Genomic DNA, 15,643 nt, shown 5'->3' with positions numbered 1-15,643 from the left:
CTATGTGTTTATTTCAACCAAAACTAGAGTTGTGATGGTTGGAAAAGTGGAAAGACAACCTAAAACAGCTTTTCATAGTTTTATTTTGTTTCTGTCGACTTTGAATGTGTATTTTACAATGCTAAAATTACTGTTCATTTACATAGAGCATGATAGCTTTAGCAAATGCAATGTCGCGGAGGTTATTTAAAAAAAATTAAAATAAAAGGATCTTACTCTTTAACAGAAAGGTTGACCTCCCTTAGAAATCCTTTCCAAACTTTTGTCAGACACTTATTATCTGAGCCTGTCAGTGGCAAAACAAGCACTTTTTTGAACATAAATACAAGCTGCACAATTGCCCTATTAATTATCTATTGCAGCTTGTTTCTCTGACAGCAGCGGTCTTTCTTAATGTCGGACCAATGTCAAAGATTGTTGTTCCATTAGTCACTTACACACAAAAACATAGGAAAATAGGGTCCAGATAAAAAAAAAAAGAAGTTACCCTTTTAGTGCCCCATAAACATTTTAGAGGGTCTTAAAGGAAAACGCAGACATATTGGGACAGAGTTAGATAAGTCCATACATACCCTTCTCATCTCCGTGCGTGTCGTAACTCTGTCTGACGCACCCACCGCTAGCCTAGCTTAGCACAGATCCTGGAGGTAACCGGCTCAATCTAGCCTACTGCTCCCAATAAGTGACAAAATAGGGTGAGGAGCAGAGAGCAACAACGGTGCTTTTCAGGTGTTGCCCTAATCACTCCGCCCAAGTAGCAGTGCTTCGCCTTCTGAGAATATAGCTATTGCATATAGCTATGACCCTATTTGTACAGACTGTGACTATACAAATCACAACATGTAAATAGGAAAATATTGGCGTTATTTTGTCACTTATTGGGAGCAGTAGGCCGGTTACACACTGGATGCGTCGCGTGAGCGTGTTGGAAGCGTTTCCAGGCAAAATAGAATAGGAAAAGCTGTTTGTCATTTTGACACTAATACATATTAATAAATGAAATGTTGATATTTTAAAGTCTCTAGGTTTTGATATAAATGCAGATATAAATGTAATAAAAAAAAAAAAATCGATTTTCTAATATTGCACCTGTCAATACAGAACAAAATATTCTGTAGCCTATTTTGCCGTCAATACTGCCGACGTTGTGTTTGCTGTAATCAAATCAGTATATATTTATGTTTAACATGGCATTTCATTTAATCAATGGGAAACATACATGTGTACAGACAAGGTTAGCAGCAGCAGCAGCACACGTGTCATACATGTTTCTGGTGTGTAAAGACATAGAAAAATCCACGTAGCCGCCACGCAACTGACAGGCAACAGAAACGCCACGCAGCCAGTGTGTAACCGGCCTTAGGCTAGATGGAGCCGGTTGCCTCCAGGATCTGTGCTAAGCTAGGCTAGTGGTGGGTGCGTCAGACAGAGTTATGACACGCACAAAGATGAGAAGGGTATGTATGGACTTAACTAACTCTGGGGGATACGGGGAATAAGCTAAGTCCCAATAAATCGGCATGTTCCTTTAAAGGGGCTGTACTTAACATTCAGAATTAATATCACAGCAAACAACTATTAGCCATGTCAAGATATAGTGGAGTAATGAATTAAGTCCCTCTCCCTCTGTGTGTGTTATGATCAGAGCTTCTCTGTGACTTGTGTGTCTGTAATGGATGAGTTGGGGAACGGTCTGTGAGAGACATGTGGAGGCAATCCCTGCCCACTTCTTTTTTTCTGAATAGCGAGTACAGCCCTTAAACGTCCAACTGAGATTAAATAGCTTTTTTGTCTGCTCCAGCAACAAAATCACTTGTTCTCCTTTGAGAACAAATCCGAAACCAGAAGGAAATTAAATTTGGTTTCATGATGGCGCCCCCCTAGCATTAATGTGGTGAAAGTTCCATCTACATAAATGTAGACCTTATTAGAATACAGCCAATCAAAATCTTGCATAAAGCAGTAGCATCAGCGTTGTATCAGAGGCAGAGCAGACAGCAGCTACACAGCCCAGCCCACGTTAGCTTCACACTAAAGTCTCCTTCGTATCCAACTTACAAACATGAACACGTCTCGTCCTCCACCTTAGCTTAGCTTAGCCACCAAACATTAACAGAGGAAAATCTAAAACAAATTAGCTACTGGCTGCTGTCAATCAAACAGACACGCCCCTCTAGCCCAGGGGTTGGTCTTGAAAATCTGATATTTAAAGTGCCCATATTATGAAATTTTTTTTTTTGGGGATTTGGGGTGTTATTTTGTGTCTCTGGTGCTTCCACACACATACAAACTTGGAAAAAAAAACAAACATCCATGCTGTTTTGAGTGAGATACGGGTTTCTGAAAATGTCCTGCCTTCAGTCTCCGGGTGAGCTGTTCAAAATCGGCAGGGCTTTTTATGTCACTAGCCGAAACGAGGTGGCGCTAGCATGCTAGCTTGTTCTGAATGTCAAAACACTGCTACAACCATAGTTCAACATAATCTACAAAAGAACTACTTACATGTCCCTGTTCTGCAGGTATTCCACGCAAAGTTGGAAGTGTGCCCTCGTTTAGAAGAAGTCTCCCGGCTAATCCTGCCTTGTACTTCTGAAGTTGTACCTAGCTTACCTAGCTACTGCGCATGTGCGACTGCCAACAAAGATGTTACAGCAGTGGGAGGTCTCACTCTGTAGCTTAAACAGAGACCTGACAGGGTGAAAAGGGGAGTGTTTTTTGAAAATTAAACCATGTAAACCGATCTGGTACAACCTCAAAATAACATTATGAACCTGAAAATGAGCATAATATGGCCACTTTAATATCTCCGCTGTTATACAGATAACGTAACCACCAGTTATTTAATGTTGTCCACTTCTCCCACTGTGAGGAAACTGAGTTTTTCCAAGGGGGTAAGCTTCTCCTCGGAAAGCGTAGCTCCTATGGCGCCATTTTGTTTCTAACAAGCCATCACCTCCTGTTAGCATTCCATTGACTGCCATTCATTTTGGCGCCACTTTGACAGCAAATAACTTTACATCTGAAGCGTTTAAAGACTATTTGTCCACTGTTTATTTCTAAAGAAACACGACAATGTATAAAAGGCTTCATTACCTTGTACCTCACGTTATGGCTCCGTAGCAGATGTTTTTGTAAAAACAGGCTAACGATTGTGTCATAACCACGCGACTTACTGTCGCATAGTAGAGAAATTACCGTACAGTACAGGAGAAGCTCGCAGGCAGTTTCGACTCACATTAGCCGTTTAAGTTTAATTACTAATGTTAACTAGCATTTTAGTTAGCAATAATTAGCCTGTGCCTATGTTATCTCCTTACATATACCTACGCTCTCTGTCTCTGTAAGATTGGGAATGATTGAGATTTCTCTTGGCACAGCTACCAGAAGACTTACAACTTTCAGACACGTTGCTCATGTCACATTTACGTCATCTCTCTCAGTTGGAGGCTGCGCAGTAACGCTCAGCGCTTGCCGGAAAAGTGCTTCTAATATCCTTCACTGGTCTCCGTCCAGAGCAACGGGATCTGTTGGTCCATTTTATATACGTCAATTAGTTTTTCCTGCGTGTCTCTAGAATGCCGAGGCATTTTTCGATACTTCAGAGGCAATTCGGTCGGTGCCTAAAAAGTGTTGAATTCAGTACCCAGCCCTAGATATGTTGCCTTTGTCTTCTTTCCTCGTTTGAACAAAAAGAACAAAATAAATCGTTCACACAGACCGATTGTGAGTTTGCATTTGCCCTGCAGAGAAGGCTTTTACTCAAAGAAATACAAACTAAGAGGTTATGCGTTTTAAATAAATTTATAAAAAAAAAAAAAAAAAAAAAAAAAAAAAAAAAAGCATTTACCCACTGAAGCAGAACGAACACCTATCACTTGTTTTTCCTCGTGTAACATAGAATACAATCTGAATAGACTGGTTAGTAGCCGGAACAGAATCAAATAATTAAGCCAAGAGTTGCCAACTTCAACACAAAAAGGTAAGAAACAGCCCAGGATGACGGGGAAAAAAAAACAGCAAATAAAATTACAAAAAAAGGGAAGAAAAAAACAAAACAACTAAGAGGGTTAAGTGCAGCACTGGTCAGAATCATACAGCGTAGATTCAGTCGAAATTTTCTTCAGTTCCATATTCAGATAATCTGCTCAAGTACATTGTCTCTAGATCCGTAACATGCAAGCTCAATTAAGTATATGGTCAAATACGCATGGGAATATACTTTTTTATCTCATAGGATATTTGTAAAATATGAAAAAACAAATCTGTAGATGAACAGTGATAACGAAATTCCATTTGCATGAATGAGCAGAAAAAGAGCATCCACTCCATAGATAGTGTTTTCTTTAAAAAAGGAAAAAGGAGACTACATTCATTTCACTGAACAAAGAGTCCACATACAAAAACAACAGAAAGAGGGTTCCCAAAATATCATGTTGGGATGTTTCAATGTTCTTAAGGACCCCACTTATAGCTTTTAGTTATCTTAATTATTACTAGATAGTATCTGTGCCTTGGGAAACGGAGAAACACTCAACAAAAAGATCCAAAGATACACTTGTACAACGGAATACTGCAAATCTACTCACAACTGGGTTAGGTAGGTCGACATGGAGGCTAGCTGCCGAAGATGGGAATGTCCACACGTACGTACACACATTTCCCTTTAGCGGAATACACTACTGGTGATTTCGCTTGGTTGCTTTTGTATATCGACACACAGTAAAAGCGCTTGTCTGTAATGCTACCAGGATGAGGCTCCGTTCCATCTTTAGGGGAGTTTCAGGACTCCTCGCTTGTCCAAAAAGTCATTTTGGATATTCTTGAAATCAGGATATTTTTTTGTAAATCTGTGTTCTCTGTCTTTCTTCCTGTGCTTCTTCTTCCGTGGCGTCTGGGTCTCAAGCTTCGGGGATTCACAGTCATAACAGCAACTCTTGTTTCCATTTTTTTTTTATTTTTTTTTATTTTTTTATTTGGTCTTTAGTTTTTGCATCGCGTTTGGTGGTCTTAAATATATGGAAGAGGATCGGGAGGGGGGGGGGTTGAGGTTTTTTAACATTCTGTAAGCCCTGCAGGTGTTTCCCAGTCGCTCTTCTGTTTTTGGCACCTTGGAGTAGATGATGGGGGGGGGAGACAGTGTGTGAGGCTCAATGCGTACAGGAGAGCAGGGGTCCGGAGGCAAACCGGGGGGGAGGGAGGGGAGGCTACTTGTCACCGATGTGTTCACTGACCCCTGCTTCTCCGGCTCTGTCCGTGGTGCCGTTGTTATTGTTGGTGGTGGCTGGAGCAGCAGCAGCTTTTCCCTCCCCCCCCTCCGTCTTCACCCTCTTTGATTGGGGTTGCTCCTGCAGCGCTCCGTTCTGCCTCTTGGTGGGGAGGGAGGCGGAGGCGGAGGCGTGGGCCGCCAGGAGGTGCAGAGGGTTCGCAACAGCTGGTAGAAAGAAGACAGGTTGTTGTTAACAATGAGGAGCGACACATGGGAAAGGGATCTGAGCAAGGGCGTAACTTTGGGTTCATCAAACGCTTCATTTTCTGCATTCTGGTGAATTATTTTTCTGCAACAATTTGTGCCTTTTCGGCATCCATTTATGGTGCAAATGTCTTTATTTTTGTAAAGGAAATTATAATAGATTTTTGGGATGGGTTGCCCTGGCCAGTTTGTCCCCCCCCCCCCTGTAAATTACACCTATGGATCGGAGTATTACACTGGATGAGGAGTGGGACCGAATCTGTAGGATTATTAAAACTATGTCACGCGATGTGATGGTGTGATGTGATGGTGCGCCTCATCCAGTTCAAGATGATGCATCGCTTCTATTGGACTCCCTCCAGATTGTTGAAAGACACACCAAATTGTTGGAAATGTAAGACAGAGGACAGCCAATTACTTCATGTCCTATGGTCCTGTGATAAGGTCCAGGTTACATGATAACCTATGTGGGATTGCAGGGACCCAGGTTCCATTCAGCCCTAGATTATTTGTTCTGGGAGATGGGTCAATCCTAAATGGGATGGATCAGCACACAAGAAGCTGGGTCCAGACTAGTTTAATGATCGCCAGACAGATTATTTTAAGAGGATGGAAGAATGAAGGGGTGCCATCAATCCAGGAGTGGGCTTGTGAGATGGCCAGGGTGGCGGCGTTTGGAAAAATGTCATATAAACAGTTTGCCAGATTGGATGTCTATATTAGAAAATGGGGGAAGTACCTGAACTTTCTGGAGGGCTCCTAAGAAGCTTTGTGCTGGGGAGAGACTGTATGATAGGATTATGGTGTTGGCATTTATACATATGTTCATGGTTTATGGTCTGTTTGGTTACTATTCTGTTGAATGGTCTGCAATATTGTAGTTACTGTGTCATCTTTTCTCGATTTTGGTCTGGGTGGGTGGTGACAGAGTTTCTGCAGGTTTCACTAAGTCAAATTTTAGACTTTTAAGACCTTTATAAGACCATTATGAATGTAGTTTAAGCCTTTATCACAACATCAACTAAGCCCTAAACTCATTGTTTTTTCAAGCCAAGTATCGCTAAAGCTGTATTTTCCCAGAGCTTAAGAATAAAATCTGTTTTATGTCCGTGGTACAATCGGAAAGAGACTCGCGCCAATACCACGAAAGCTGATTAAAAAATTGTTAATCACAAAAAAATACAATGAGTGACATCTACGGTGGCAGAGACAAGTATAAAGTCCCTTCTTGTAGCTTATATCTATAGGTTTATGGAATGATCTTTGACCTCTGTCTTGTGCTTTTATGACATTATAATGCTCTCACTTTACTGACCGTGCTTTGTCGTTTTCCCACTTTGCCTTTTCTGGGCTGCGTTTATTACAGTTACTGTAAGAACATGATTCAAAGACTTAACCCCCTCACGTGGGTCAATGCTGAAACATCCTTCAGCAAATACACACATTACATAAAGGACCCTAAAGCAGTGCATGAAAGAAGGCCGCTACATGTAAATTCAGTGCGAGTGCAGGATAGCGACCAACAGGCTGGAGGTGTACGTGCATGGCCATGAGCTGCAGTCCAGTGACGGAGGAGCTGCGCTATGAAAACAGGGTGTTTCACATTGCTGTCTGTGAGGAACAGTAAAGAAGAGAATACTGTCCGTCTTTGTAAATAAGACGCAGTATTCGTCTTTTTCATGCTGTTCCACTGAGCGATCATTGGTGGGGGTAACATACAAAGAAGCCCATGATGTGCCAGGAGATGCAGGGAAGAAGGAAAAGAAACACTGAATGTAAACCCAACGTCTGTTTGCAAGAAAACTCCACAGGCACGTGTTAAGAGCTCTGAGAGACAGGTGGCTGCTGGGAGAGGAGAGCGCCACTGTTGCTCTGACACCTGGAACAGTATTTGCACACTGCTTTGCTCTAGACCTGCGTTTGTGTGTGTGGTTAGGGTTGCACGACATTGACAAAATGTGATATTGAGCATGAATATTGCGATATCGATAGTCTTAAACATATATATAAAAAAACACCAAAGTTATGTAGTCTCCCTGAGCCAAACTCATGTTCTATTCCGTCTCTTCTTTGCTTTCGCTCCACACACTCGCTTTGCAGTTCGCACTCCTTCTGTCCTTTCGCTTCTCGGTCTCTCTCTCCCTCCCTCTTCACCCACGCTGTCGAAGTGTGCCATGTGACAGGGAGACTGGCCAATGAAATATGCTGGCTCTAAATTGATCACAACACACAGCCACCGGCACATCTCTCCACAGAATAAACAGAATATTGCATACTTTTCGGGACATTTTCAATATTGCAAAAACGATATTGAGTCGATATATCGTGCACCCCTAGTGTGTGTGTGTGTGTGTGTGTGTGTGTGTGTGTGTGTGTGTGTGTGTCACCTGTGCTAGCAGCAGTACTGATGGGGACAAGGTGGGTCCCATTCTGCGTGATGGCCTTTATGGGGAGCTGGTGCTGGCCGAGTGGGGCTTGTTGCACGATGGTTACCGTGGTCAGCGGGGTGGCCGCAGAGCTCTGGATGATGCGGCTGACTCCGCCTAGCGACGAGGCCGTGATGGATGGGACTGCACACGTGGGAGAAACACACACATACAGTCTCAACACAATGCTTCCTGACTACGGGAGGGAGGTAGACTGCTAGAAATAACAACACGTCTCACGCTTGATCTCTTGGTGCTCGCCACCTCCGTTCTCCTGAGGTTCTGGGCCCACTTTCACAGCGGGCTGTCCGCCAACAGTTGCCATGGTGACGGTTGGGATCTGGTGGACGACGTGGACCGTCTGCATGACGGGGGCGGAGCTAACGGACGTTGTTACGATGGCGGGCGACGCCACGGTGTAGGTCACAGGCTTCATGGTCGTTTGAGGCATCTGGCGCTGCACGGCGATCAATACCGGCTGGTTGTTGAGGGGGGAGCCTATCAGAAGGGGGGAATGAGGGGTACAGGTTACTGACAAACTCCTTACTCTACTGCCATTCACCACTGTCACAATGGACAGAGGCACATAAATACTACACGCCATCACAAAACATGAGGGGACAGTGAGCAGCGTTGCCAATTTTTTTTTTCTCCATTTTTACCTCAGAGTTAAAACACAAAGAAACTACAAAAATGTCCTTTTTGTCCTGAGGACAGAATCTTGGGGAAGGGTGTGCTTTACCAGGGGAGTTCTGTGCAAAACGGGCCTCTTGGATGACAGCGAGTTTGGGCTGGGCTGTAGTGGTTTGGGCGGGGGCTGGCGGTGGGGTTGGCTCTGGCTCCATGGGGACAGGGGAGCCCTCTCTGGACAGGCTGTCTGGGGTCTGGACCCCACTGGAGTGGGCAGACAGCGCTCCTGTGTGGCTGGGAGACGCCGGAGCGCTCCTGGGACAGGAGAAGAAAGAAGTTTGATTATTGACACATGTTCTTGCCCCACAAACTGAAGTAACACACTCGTGTCTGGATGACAGTGTTCTCTACCTGGAGGAGAGGGGCCCCACAGGGGTCCTGAAGCAGGGCACTCCCCGCGGCCGCCGCTTCCTGAACGCTTGTTCTACCAACTTCCCCTCCGAGGCGGGGTCGATCCTCCAGAAGGAGCCTTTGCCCGGCTCCTCCTGAGAGCGGGCCACTTTGATAAAGTAGCGGTTCAGGGACAGGTTGTGGCGGATCGAGTTCTAAAACACCAATACATACACAAGACACACACGCACACACACACACACACACACACACACACACACACACAGAGCGTTAAGTAAAGCTGTACAATTCTTTGAAATGATGGGAGTGTTACATCATTTGTGTTATATAGTGATAAGATAACCTTTATTGTCTCCTTTAGGAGAAATTTGTCTTGGGCAGTCAAGAGAACAAAAATGGCGCTGCATCGCATAGAAACGCACAATAAACATACAATTGTCTCATACAGTCTTAGAATATTCCCCATGTCTTTGTGGTTTGGTGGAAGGAGCAGCGGGAAAACACAGACTTACTGGGACTTTAGCTTATTCACCTTATCCCCCAGAGTTAGATGAGTCCATACATACCCTTCTCATCTCCGTGCGTGGCAGTAGGCTAGTTGGAAGCGATTACCTTTAGGATCCGTGCTAGGCTAAGCTACCGGTGGAGCTGTCGGACAGAGTTACAACACGCACGGAGATGAGAAGGGTATGTATGGACTCATCTAACTCTGGGGGATACGGTGAATAAGCTAAAGTCCCAATAAGTCGGCGTGTTCCTTTAAAGAAAGTATGGTTAGATAACAGGCTTTGCAGAGACGCTAGCACAATGTGTTCAGTACTTCGCGTGCTCCACCCGTGAGAGAAGAAAAATTCAACGGTACCTTTACCAGCTTTGTAATGGTCCCTTTTTGTTGACATTGTTGGAAATGTGAAGTAGTCAAATAATTGAGTGCTTTCATTTTAAAACATTCAATTGGGATGCCCCGATTGATCGGCCGCTGATTGCTATCGTGCGATATTCAGTAAAAATTTTCGATCGGGGGACGGGCATTAATGCGTTCTGTAGAAAACGGAGAACTTTGGATCCTTTAATGATTTGTTTGGGAAGACGGTTGACTTATGGGGGGGGGGAAAACTGATCTAAATTTCTATGTTTTGTTGTTCATTGATGAATCCCCACAATGTTTGTTGTTGTACTCTGGACTGGACATACGACAGTGAGTTTCATGACGCAGGTCTACTCAACATGTTGGACCCATTCAGGAGACAGCTGTCCCACTGGTGGTCTTATTTCCTGAAGCGGGGGGGGGGCATCTTCAAATTCACCTGCCAGGTATTTACAGTTATATAAAAAAACTGAGCAAAGCAGCAAATCCCCATGTTTGAAAAGTGCCGCAGCTTTTTCTGCATTTACAATGACACATGACAACTGATCATGCAGCCCTGATTCATGCATTACTATACAACTACTGCAAGTGTAAGCAATGGTAGCACGTAGTGAAGACTCTGACCTGCCAGCCTTTGTCGGCTGTTCTGTAGTAGGGGTAGTTCTTGGTAATGTGGGTGTATATTCCATTCAGCGTTAGCTGTTTATCCGGAGCCATGGTGATAGCTTGGACTATTAGTTGTGCATATGAATACGGAGGTTTGGAGTCATCCTGTGGAAAAGAAGGAAAAAAAAAAAAAAGTTTAATGGATGAGCTATTGTGAGTAAAATGTGTTTTGTTAATGAAATACGCTCAGGTCATGTTTTCTCACACAAACTCAGACTTGGCAAAGTTCAACCAGGTTCTGTACTCCAAAGTCTATGTTGTGGTGAGCATTGGGCAATCTTTTAGACTTCAATGAGTAACCAGGGATGTCATATTTTCATTGCCCAGTTCTATGCATTAGACTGCCCCACTCTCACCTTTGGGCTGTCTTCACCTGAGGCCTCTTTGTCGTTTTCTGATTGGGAGTTGTCTCCTATGAGGTCAGAGGCCAGAACACGGCCTGTCCTGTAGCTGGATAGCCCCGCCCCCCGCGGACTTGACGGACAGGAGTTTGCCGCACTGAGAAATTGATAAAAACAAACAAAAAAAACATCTGTAATTCTGCATACATGTCTGGAACAATGACCAGACAACCACTTCAATGACAAAAGTTGGACAGTGTTATTATTGTGCCCTTAAATAAAGTGTTTTGAACATTGCACACAGCTCAAACGAAGCCACTCTCACCTGATGGTGCCGGTAGGTGAAGGCAGTGGGCTCATGAGGTGGGCAATGTTGTCAGGAATGTTGATGGTCAGTGGGGAAATTTGGGGTTGGACGGGCTTGACCGGTGATTCCGGCACGTTCCTTGGCTCCTTCTTGTCACTGGACAGGGCTGTGAACGTGATCTTTATACTTGTGCTGGGGAACCGCAAACAACACCTGGGAACCAAAGACAAGCACAGACAAAAAACATAAAGTGTGTGTTTAATGTCAACACGTGCATTTAAATGACTATGCAGGGTTTCCCCCCAGAAATGTTGTTAAGACAGGTGGCAAGTGTCTTTTTTTTACAAGGTCCGGCTGGGGCCAGACACAGACTGGTGGCGGCATTAATGTAGAGCCCAATAGTTTTTGTGAAAAAAAAAAATAAAAAAATAAAAAAGCTATAAATCAGACTCCACAGGACCCTACACATTTGAAAATACTGTATGACTACGTCCAACTTTCCAACCAAGCTGCCCCACTGTAACTGTAGTTTAAAAATGTGTTCAAATACATTAAAAAAAATAGGCCAGATGGGGGGGGGGGGCAACTTAGGCCCGGTGGGCCACCAGGCTTGCTAAACACTGGGGGGAAACACTGCTATGATTATATTTGTCTACATTTGAATACCGATTAACTAAGTGGGAAACATAATGCTTATTACAATGCCATTGTACAGATGGACAAACAAGCCTCCTGCCTGGCAACAAGGAGGTCTAACTGAGGCCGAGACAGGACCACTGAGATTCAGTTTAAATATGGATGTCTACCATGACCATTATGTAACAGATCATGTCTAACATGTCTCATTTATTTTTAATAGGGTATATTTGGACCAGTTGCTGACACCTTCCAGTGAATTACTACTTTGGCGTGGTGACAACATTCAAAATATCCTACCTAAATATTTTAATATTTAAATATACATTTGGCACTAAATGCCAAATGTGAGTTACCACAACAACTATTTGACATGAGTTTGGGGGGGTTTACAACTGAAAGAAGAGAACAAGCTGAGCAGTGTAAACACACCGACAGGGTACATGAGGCCAAGTTGACATTGAGCCTGATCCAAATAACTACAGCACTAACCTCAGCATCACACGTAAACATTGTGTACATAACATGTATTCATAACCTCTCTCTTATGGTTGGTAAAATGTGCTGCAGCCTGTGGTGCAGCATGTCAGAAGCATTACCTGTGCAAGCAACAAGTTTTACAAATGTCACGAATTAGCTTGTGTTGCTAGCATGTTAGGTGGGACAGAAGCAGTAGCTCTCTGGGTTTGAGAGCAACTCAAACCAAACTCCGTTACATTCGGCCATTTTAAGGTTTCTTATTTTGCTATGAGTAAACACAGACATTGGGGAACATGTATTACAGACAGTTTTGAATAGTTAGGGGCCACTATGCAATTCGGCATGCATGGAACTTCTAGACAACAGTGTACTGATGCTTGCTCTTGGAGGAATTGTGTGTCTGTAAATTATATTGTGTTCTAGACCTATCTGTAAAGTGCACTGAGATAACTCCTGTTAGGATTTGACACTATAAATAAAACTTGAATTAAATAGAATTAATTCTTAGCTGGAGCGTGACTGACGTCTGCTTAGTGGACTATACTGTATGTATGCCGAATTAACCAGATCCTCAAACGATTGCCACAAGGTCATGGATCAAGTAAAAAAGGGTGTGTTGTGATTGGCAATGGTCAACGGCAAACTGACACATTTGGCATGGAGATTTCATGACGTTATCGCCATCCAAACGCGCATCACGCATCTGACCGGTGTTACTTGACACAACACGTGCAACATCACTGCGGGACAACACAACAACAACAACACACGAACCCACAAATCAGCACATTCCACCAGAGCAAACAAACTGGCCATCAATCTTACATTCTTGGAAGCTGGAGGGGGGGCGCCCCTCTTCTCTGGAACACCCCATCGACAAACACCCCGTTTTTTCCGAGGCATCGAAGATAGAATTCCCCCGTGCCGGGGCCATCTTCCCCCGCAGTGAATATCTCGAGGTGCCGCCGGGAGATGAAGCTAGAGTGGCCCATGCTGACGTCCACCGAACCCTGCGAGGAGTTTCGGCCGATGGTCACCGACCTTTTCTTCATCAGATACTCGAATTCTCGGCCCTCCAGCCGGGCTACAGCCGACCCCGACATCCCGCTTACCACCGCCATCTTCAGAAGTATCTGCTGGAGATTTGGAGGTGTGTTTTGCGCGGAAACGTATAAGCGGTTGTAGGGAATTGAAGGGGGGATATTTTTGGTTTTGTGAAAAAGGGGGATCCAATTTTACACCGTGGAGAATTTGGCTAGGAACGTGCCAGACCGGGGACACAGCGGCTCCGACCCACCGCCGCGAAGAAGAGGAAAAAGAGGAGCGTCGGCCAATCAAAACCGGCCAAACGGACGGAAGTACCGCGACAGACAATCCGTTGAACCAATGGGAAGCCGATCTGGGTATGCAGATGTGTGGTGTTTACCAATGATAACAATAATAAAAATATTCGAAGAAACGAGCTCGGTTGCACTGCAGGCTGACACGCAGATGGATGGAGAGATGGAAAAACCGGCGCATTGATTTCAAGGAGGCGGGAATAGATGTGGGGAGGGGCCCATAGACAATGCCTTTCTACAGTGCCCAGAATGTTGTGTTTTACAATCCTTAAACCCACAAGAACAAATTTTTCTGGCCACTTGGGGGCAACAGAAACCATCTCTAAACACAAAACTGATATAATAAGAGAAGAGATATGAGAGCCTTTATTGTCTATAGAGGAATGCAATTGTCTCTCCCTGGTCCCGGTGCGAAAATAAAGAATAAATGAATGAACATAGGTGCAATCAACAAAATACAATAACAGGTACAAACATATAGTGCAATAAAAAAAAAGGTAGGCCTATACCATGGTCTGGGTGAATACTCAGTTCTGATTGGCTGCAGGGTGTCCATTAAAAACTGACTGTTTACCGTTCTACATGAATGAGCTACATTAAATTAAGATAAAATGTGAATCTGTTATTTCTAACAGTGCGTAGTGCTACAGTGCCTCATCCTCTGAACACCACAGTGTGGCGCAAACACACAAGCTGCAGGAAGTAAGTTACACTGCCCCTCTGAACTGACTTTGTTTCACAGCGATCATCTCTCATCCTGTCAGCTGTTCAGCTCGCTGCTTCAGACTGTGGCCGACAGTACACATGGCGGATCATTTGTTCCTGAAAGTCTTGATATTAATTTGTGGATAATGACATGGCTTTCTTGTTGTTAAACATACTGTCAGATTATATTTATTGATTATCAACTGTACACAATGACCATGTTGATCGACTTTGCTGACTTGGCTATCCTCTGCAGGGACTTGCGGTCTGAGTTTTCGCAGTTCCCATACATAGGGAAAACTGCACGTTTTTCATTAGAATGACATGACATGAATAAACGTACTATTACTAAACGTTAATAAACGTAACATGACAAAATTTTAATGTATGAACTCGTCCGTGAATACATACATTTTAATCGGCAATGGTAGTTAACCATTGCCGACAACAACTCCCATGATCCCGTGCAACTTCACAATGTAATCAAAAGTCTTTGTTTTACATTTATTGTTTCGATTGAGAGACCCCTAGCGGCAGAAAATTACATATTATACGTTTTAGTTATCACGGAGTCCCCTGACAAAAGTTCCATGGGTGACGTGATGAAGACCATGGCTGAATCTCACTTGCCTTAAATAGATAAATAGGTGTTAACGTTCTATACATTCAACAAATAGACATGTAGTAGTAAACATTCAGTAGACAAATAGTAATATAGACCCATACTGTACAATAGAGACAACAACATACATATAGGCTAGAGGAAGGATACCCGAACCGAGCCCGTCAGGATTCTCAGAAAGGCTTGCTGCAAAGCAAATCACTCCGCCCAAGTAGCAGAAGTAGCAGAACTTCGCCTTTCTGAGAATATAGTTCCTAGTTTGTTTACGGTTAGAAGACGGCTGTGTCTCATGTTACGTTGTTTTTTGTACACGCTGTGGCTCTACAAATCACAACATGTAAACAGGAACATGTTGGCGTTATTTTGTCACTTATTCAGAGCAGGAGGCTAGTTGGAACCAGTTACCTGCAGGTTCTGTGCTAGGCTAAGCTACCAGTGGAACCGTCGGACAGCGTTACAACACGCACGGACACGAGAAGGGTATGTATCGACTTGTCTTAAGTCCCAATAAGTCGGCGTGTTCCTTTAATAAAAGCGGGCTTTTAACATATGTGTCATTAGTATGACAAAAAAAACGAGATTTTAACTGTGTCGGGCTCGGGTCTGGCTCGGACATAAATATCTTAATGCCTGTCAGGGTCAGGCCGGGTTCTCGGGGCAGGAATATGGGCTTTGAGACGGCCTTCACAAAGGATGGACTGAACAACTTCCAGTTCAACCGAGGAGCGAGGAGATATCAAA

The 15,643-nt window shown here is 43.9% G+C and overlaps 1 protein-coding gene across 1 annotated transcript; it reads right to left on the bottom strand.

Moving 5' to 3' along the window:
- Positions 1 to 4,943: 4,943 nt before the first annotated feature.
- On the bottom strand, positions 4,944 to 13,556 carry foxk2a (forkhead box K2a). The gene is made up of 9 exons (XM_078279839.1): positions 13,061 to 13,556; positions 11,138 to 11,332; positions 10,828 to 10,969; positions 10,430 to 10,576; positions 8,938 to 9,131; positions 8,639 to 8,841; positions 8,137 to 8,394; positions 7,858 to 8,040; positions 4,944 to 5,431 (listed from the first exon to the last, which is right to left on the bottom strand). The coding sequence occupies exons 1-9, from the start codon at positions 13,354 to 13,356 to the stop codon at positions 5,205 to 5,207; spliced, it is 1,845 nt and encodes a 614-aa protein (XP_078135965.1). The 5' UTR covers positions 13,357 to 13,556; the 3' UTR covers positions 4,944 to 5,204.
- Positions 13,557 to 15,643: the final 2,087 nt, after the last annotated feature.

This window comes from Sander vitreus, chromosome 21 (genome assembly GCF_031162955.1).
Source record: "Sander vitreus isolate 19-12246 chromosome 21, sanVit1, whole genome shotgun sequence".
Taxonomy (NCBI): Eukaryota; Metazoa; Chordata; class Actinopteri; order Perciformes; family Percidae; genus Sander; species Sander vitreus.
The sequence above is the reverse complement of the archived record's forward strand: the minus strand, read 5'-3'. Positions and strand labels throughout refer to the sequence as shown.

Excerpts from the sequence above, each read along its gene's own strand:
- foxk2a (XM_078279839.1), bottom strand. The coding sequence starts at position 13,356 with ATGGCGGTGGTAAGCGGGATGTCGGGGTCGGCTGTAGCCCGGCTGGAG. Across the intron at positions 11,333-13,060 it reads CCCCTCCAGCTTCCAAGAAT|GTGTTGTTTGCGGTTCCCCA; the intron begins GTAAGATTGATG and ends TTTGGTTCCCAG. Across the intron at positions 5,432-7,857 it reads CAGTACTGCTGCTAGCACAG|CTGTTGCGAACCCTCTGCAC; the intron begins GTGACACACACA and ends TCTTTCTACCAG.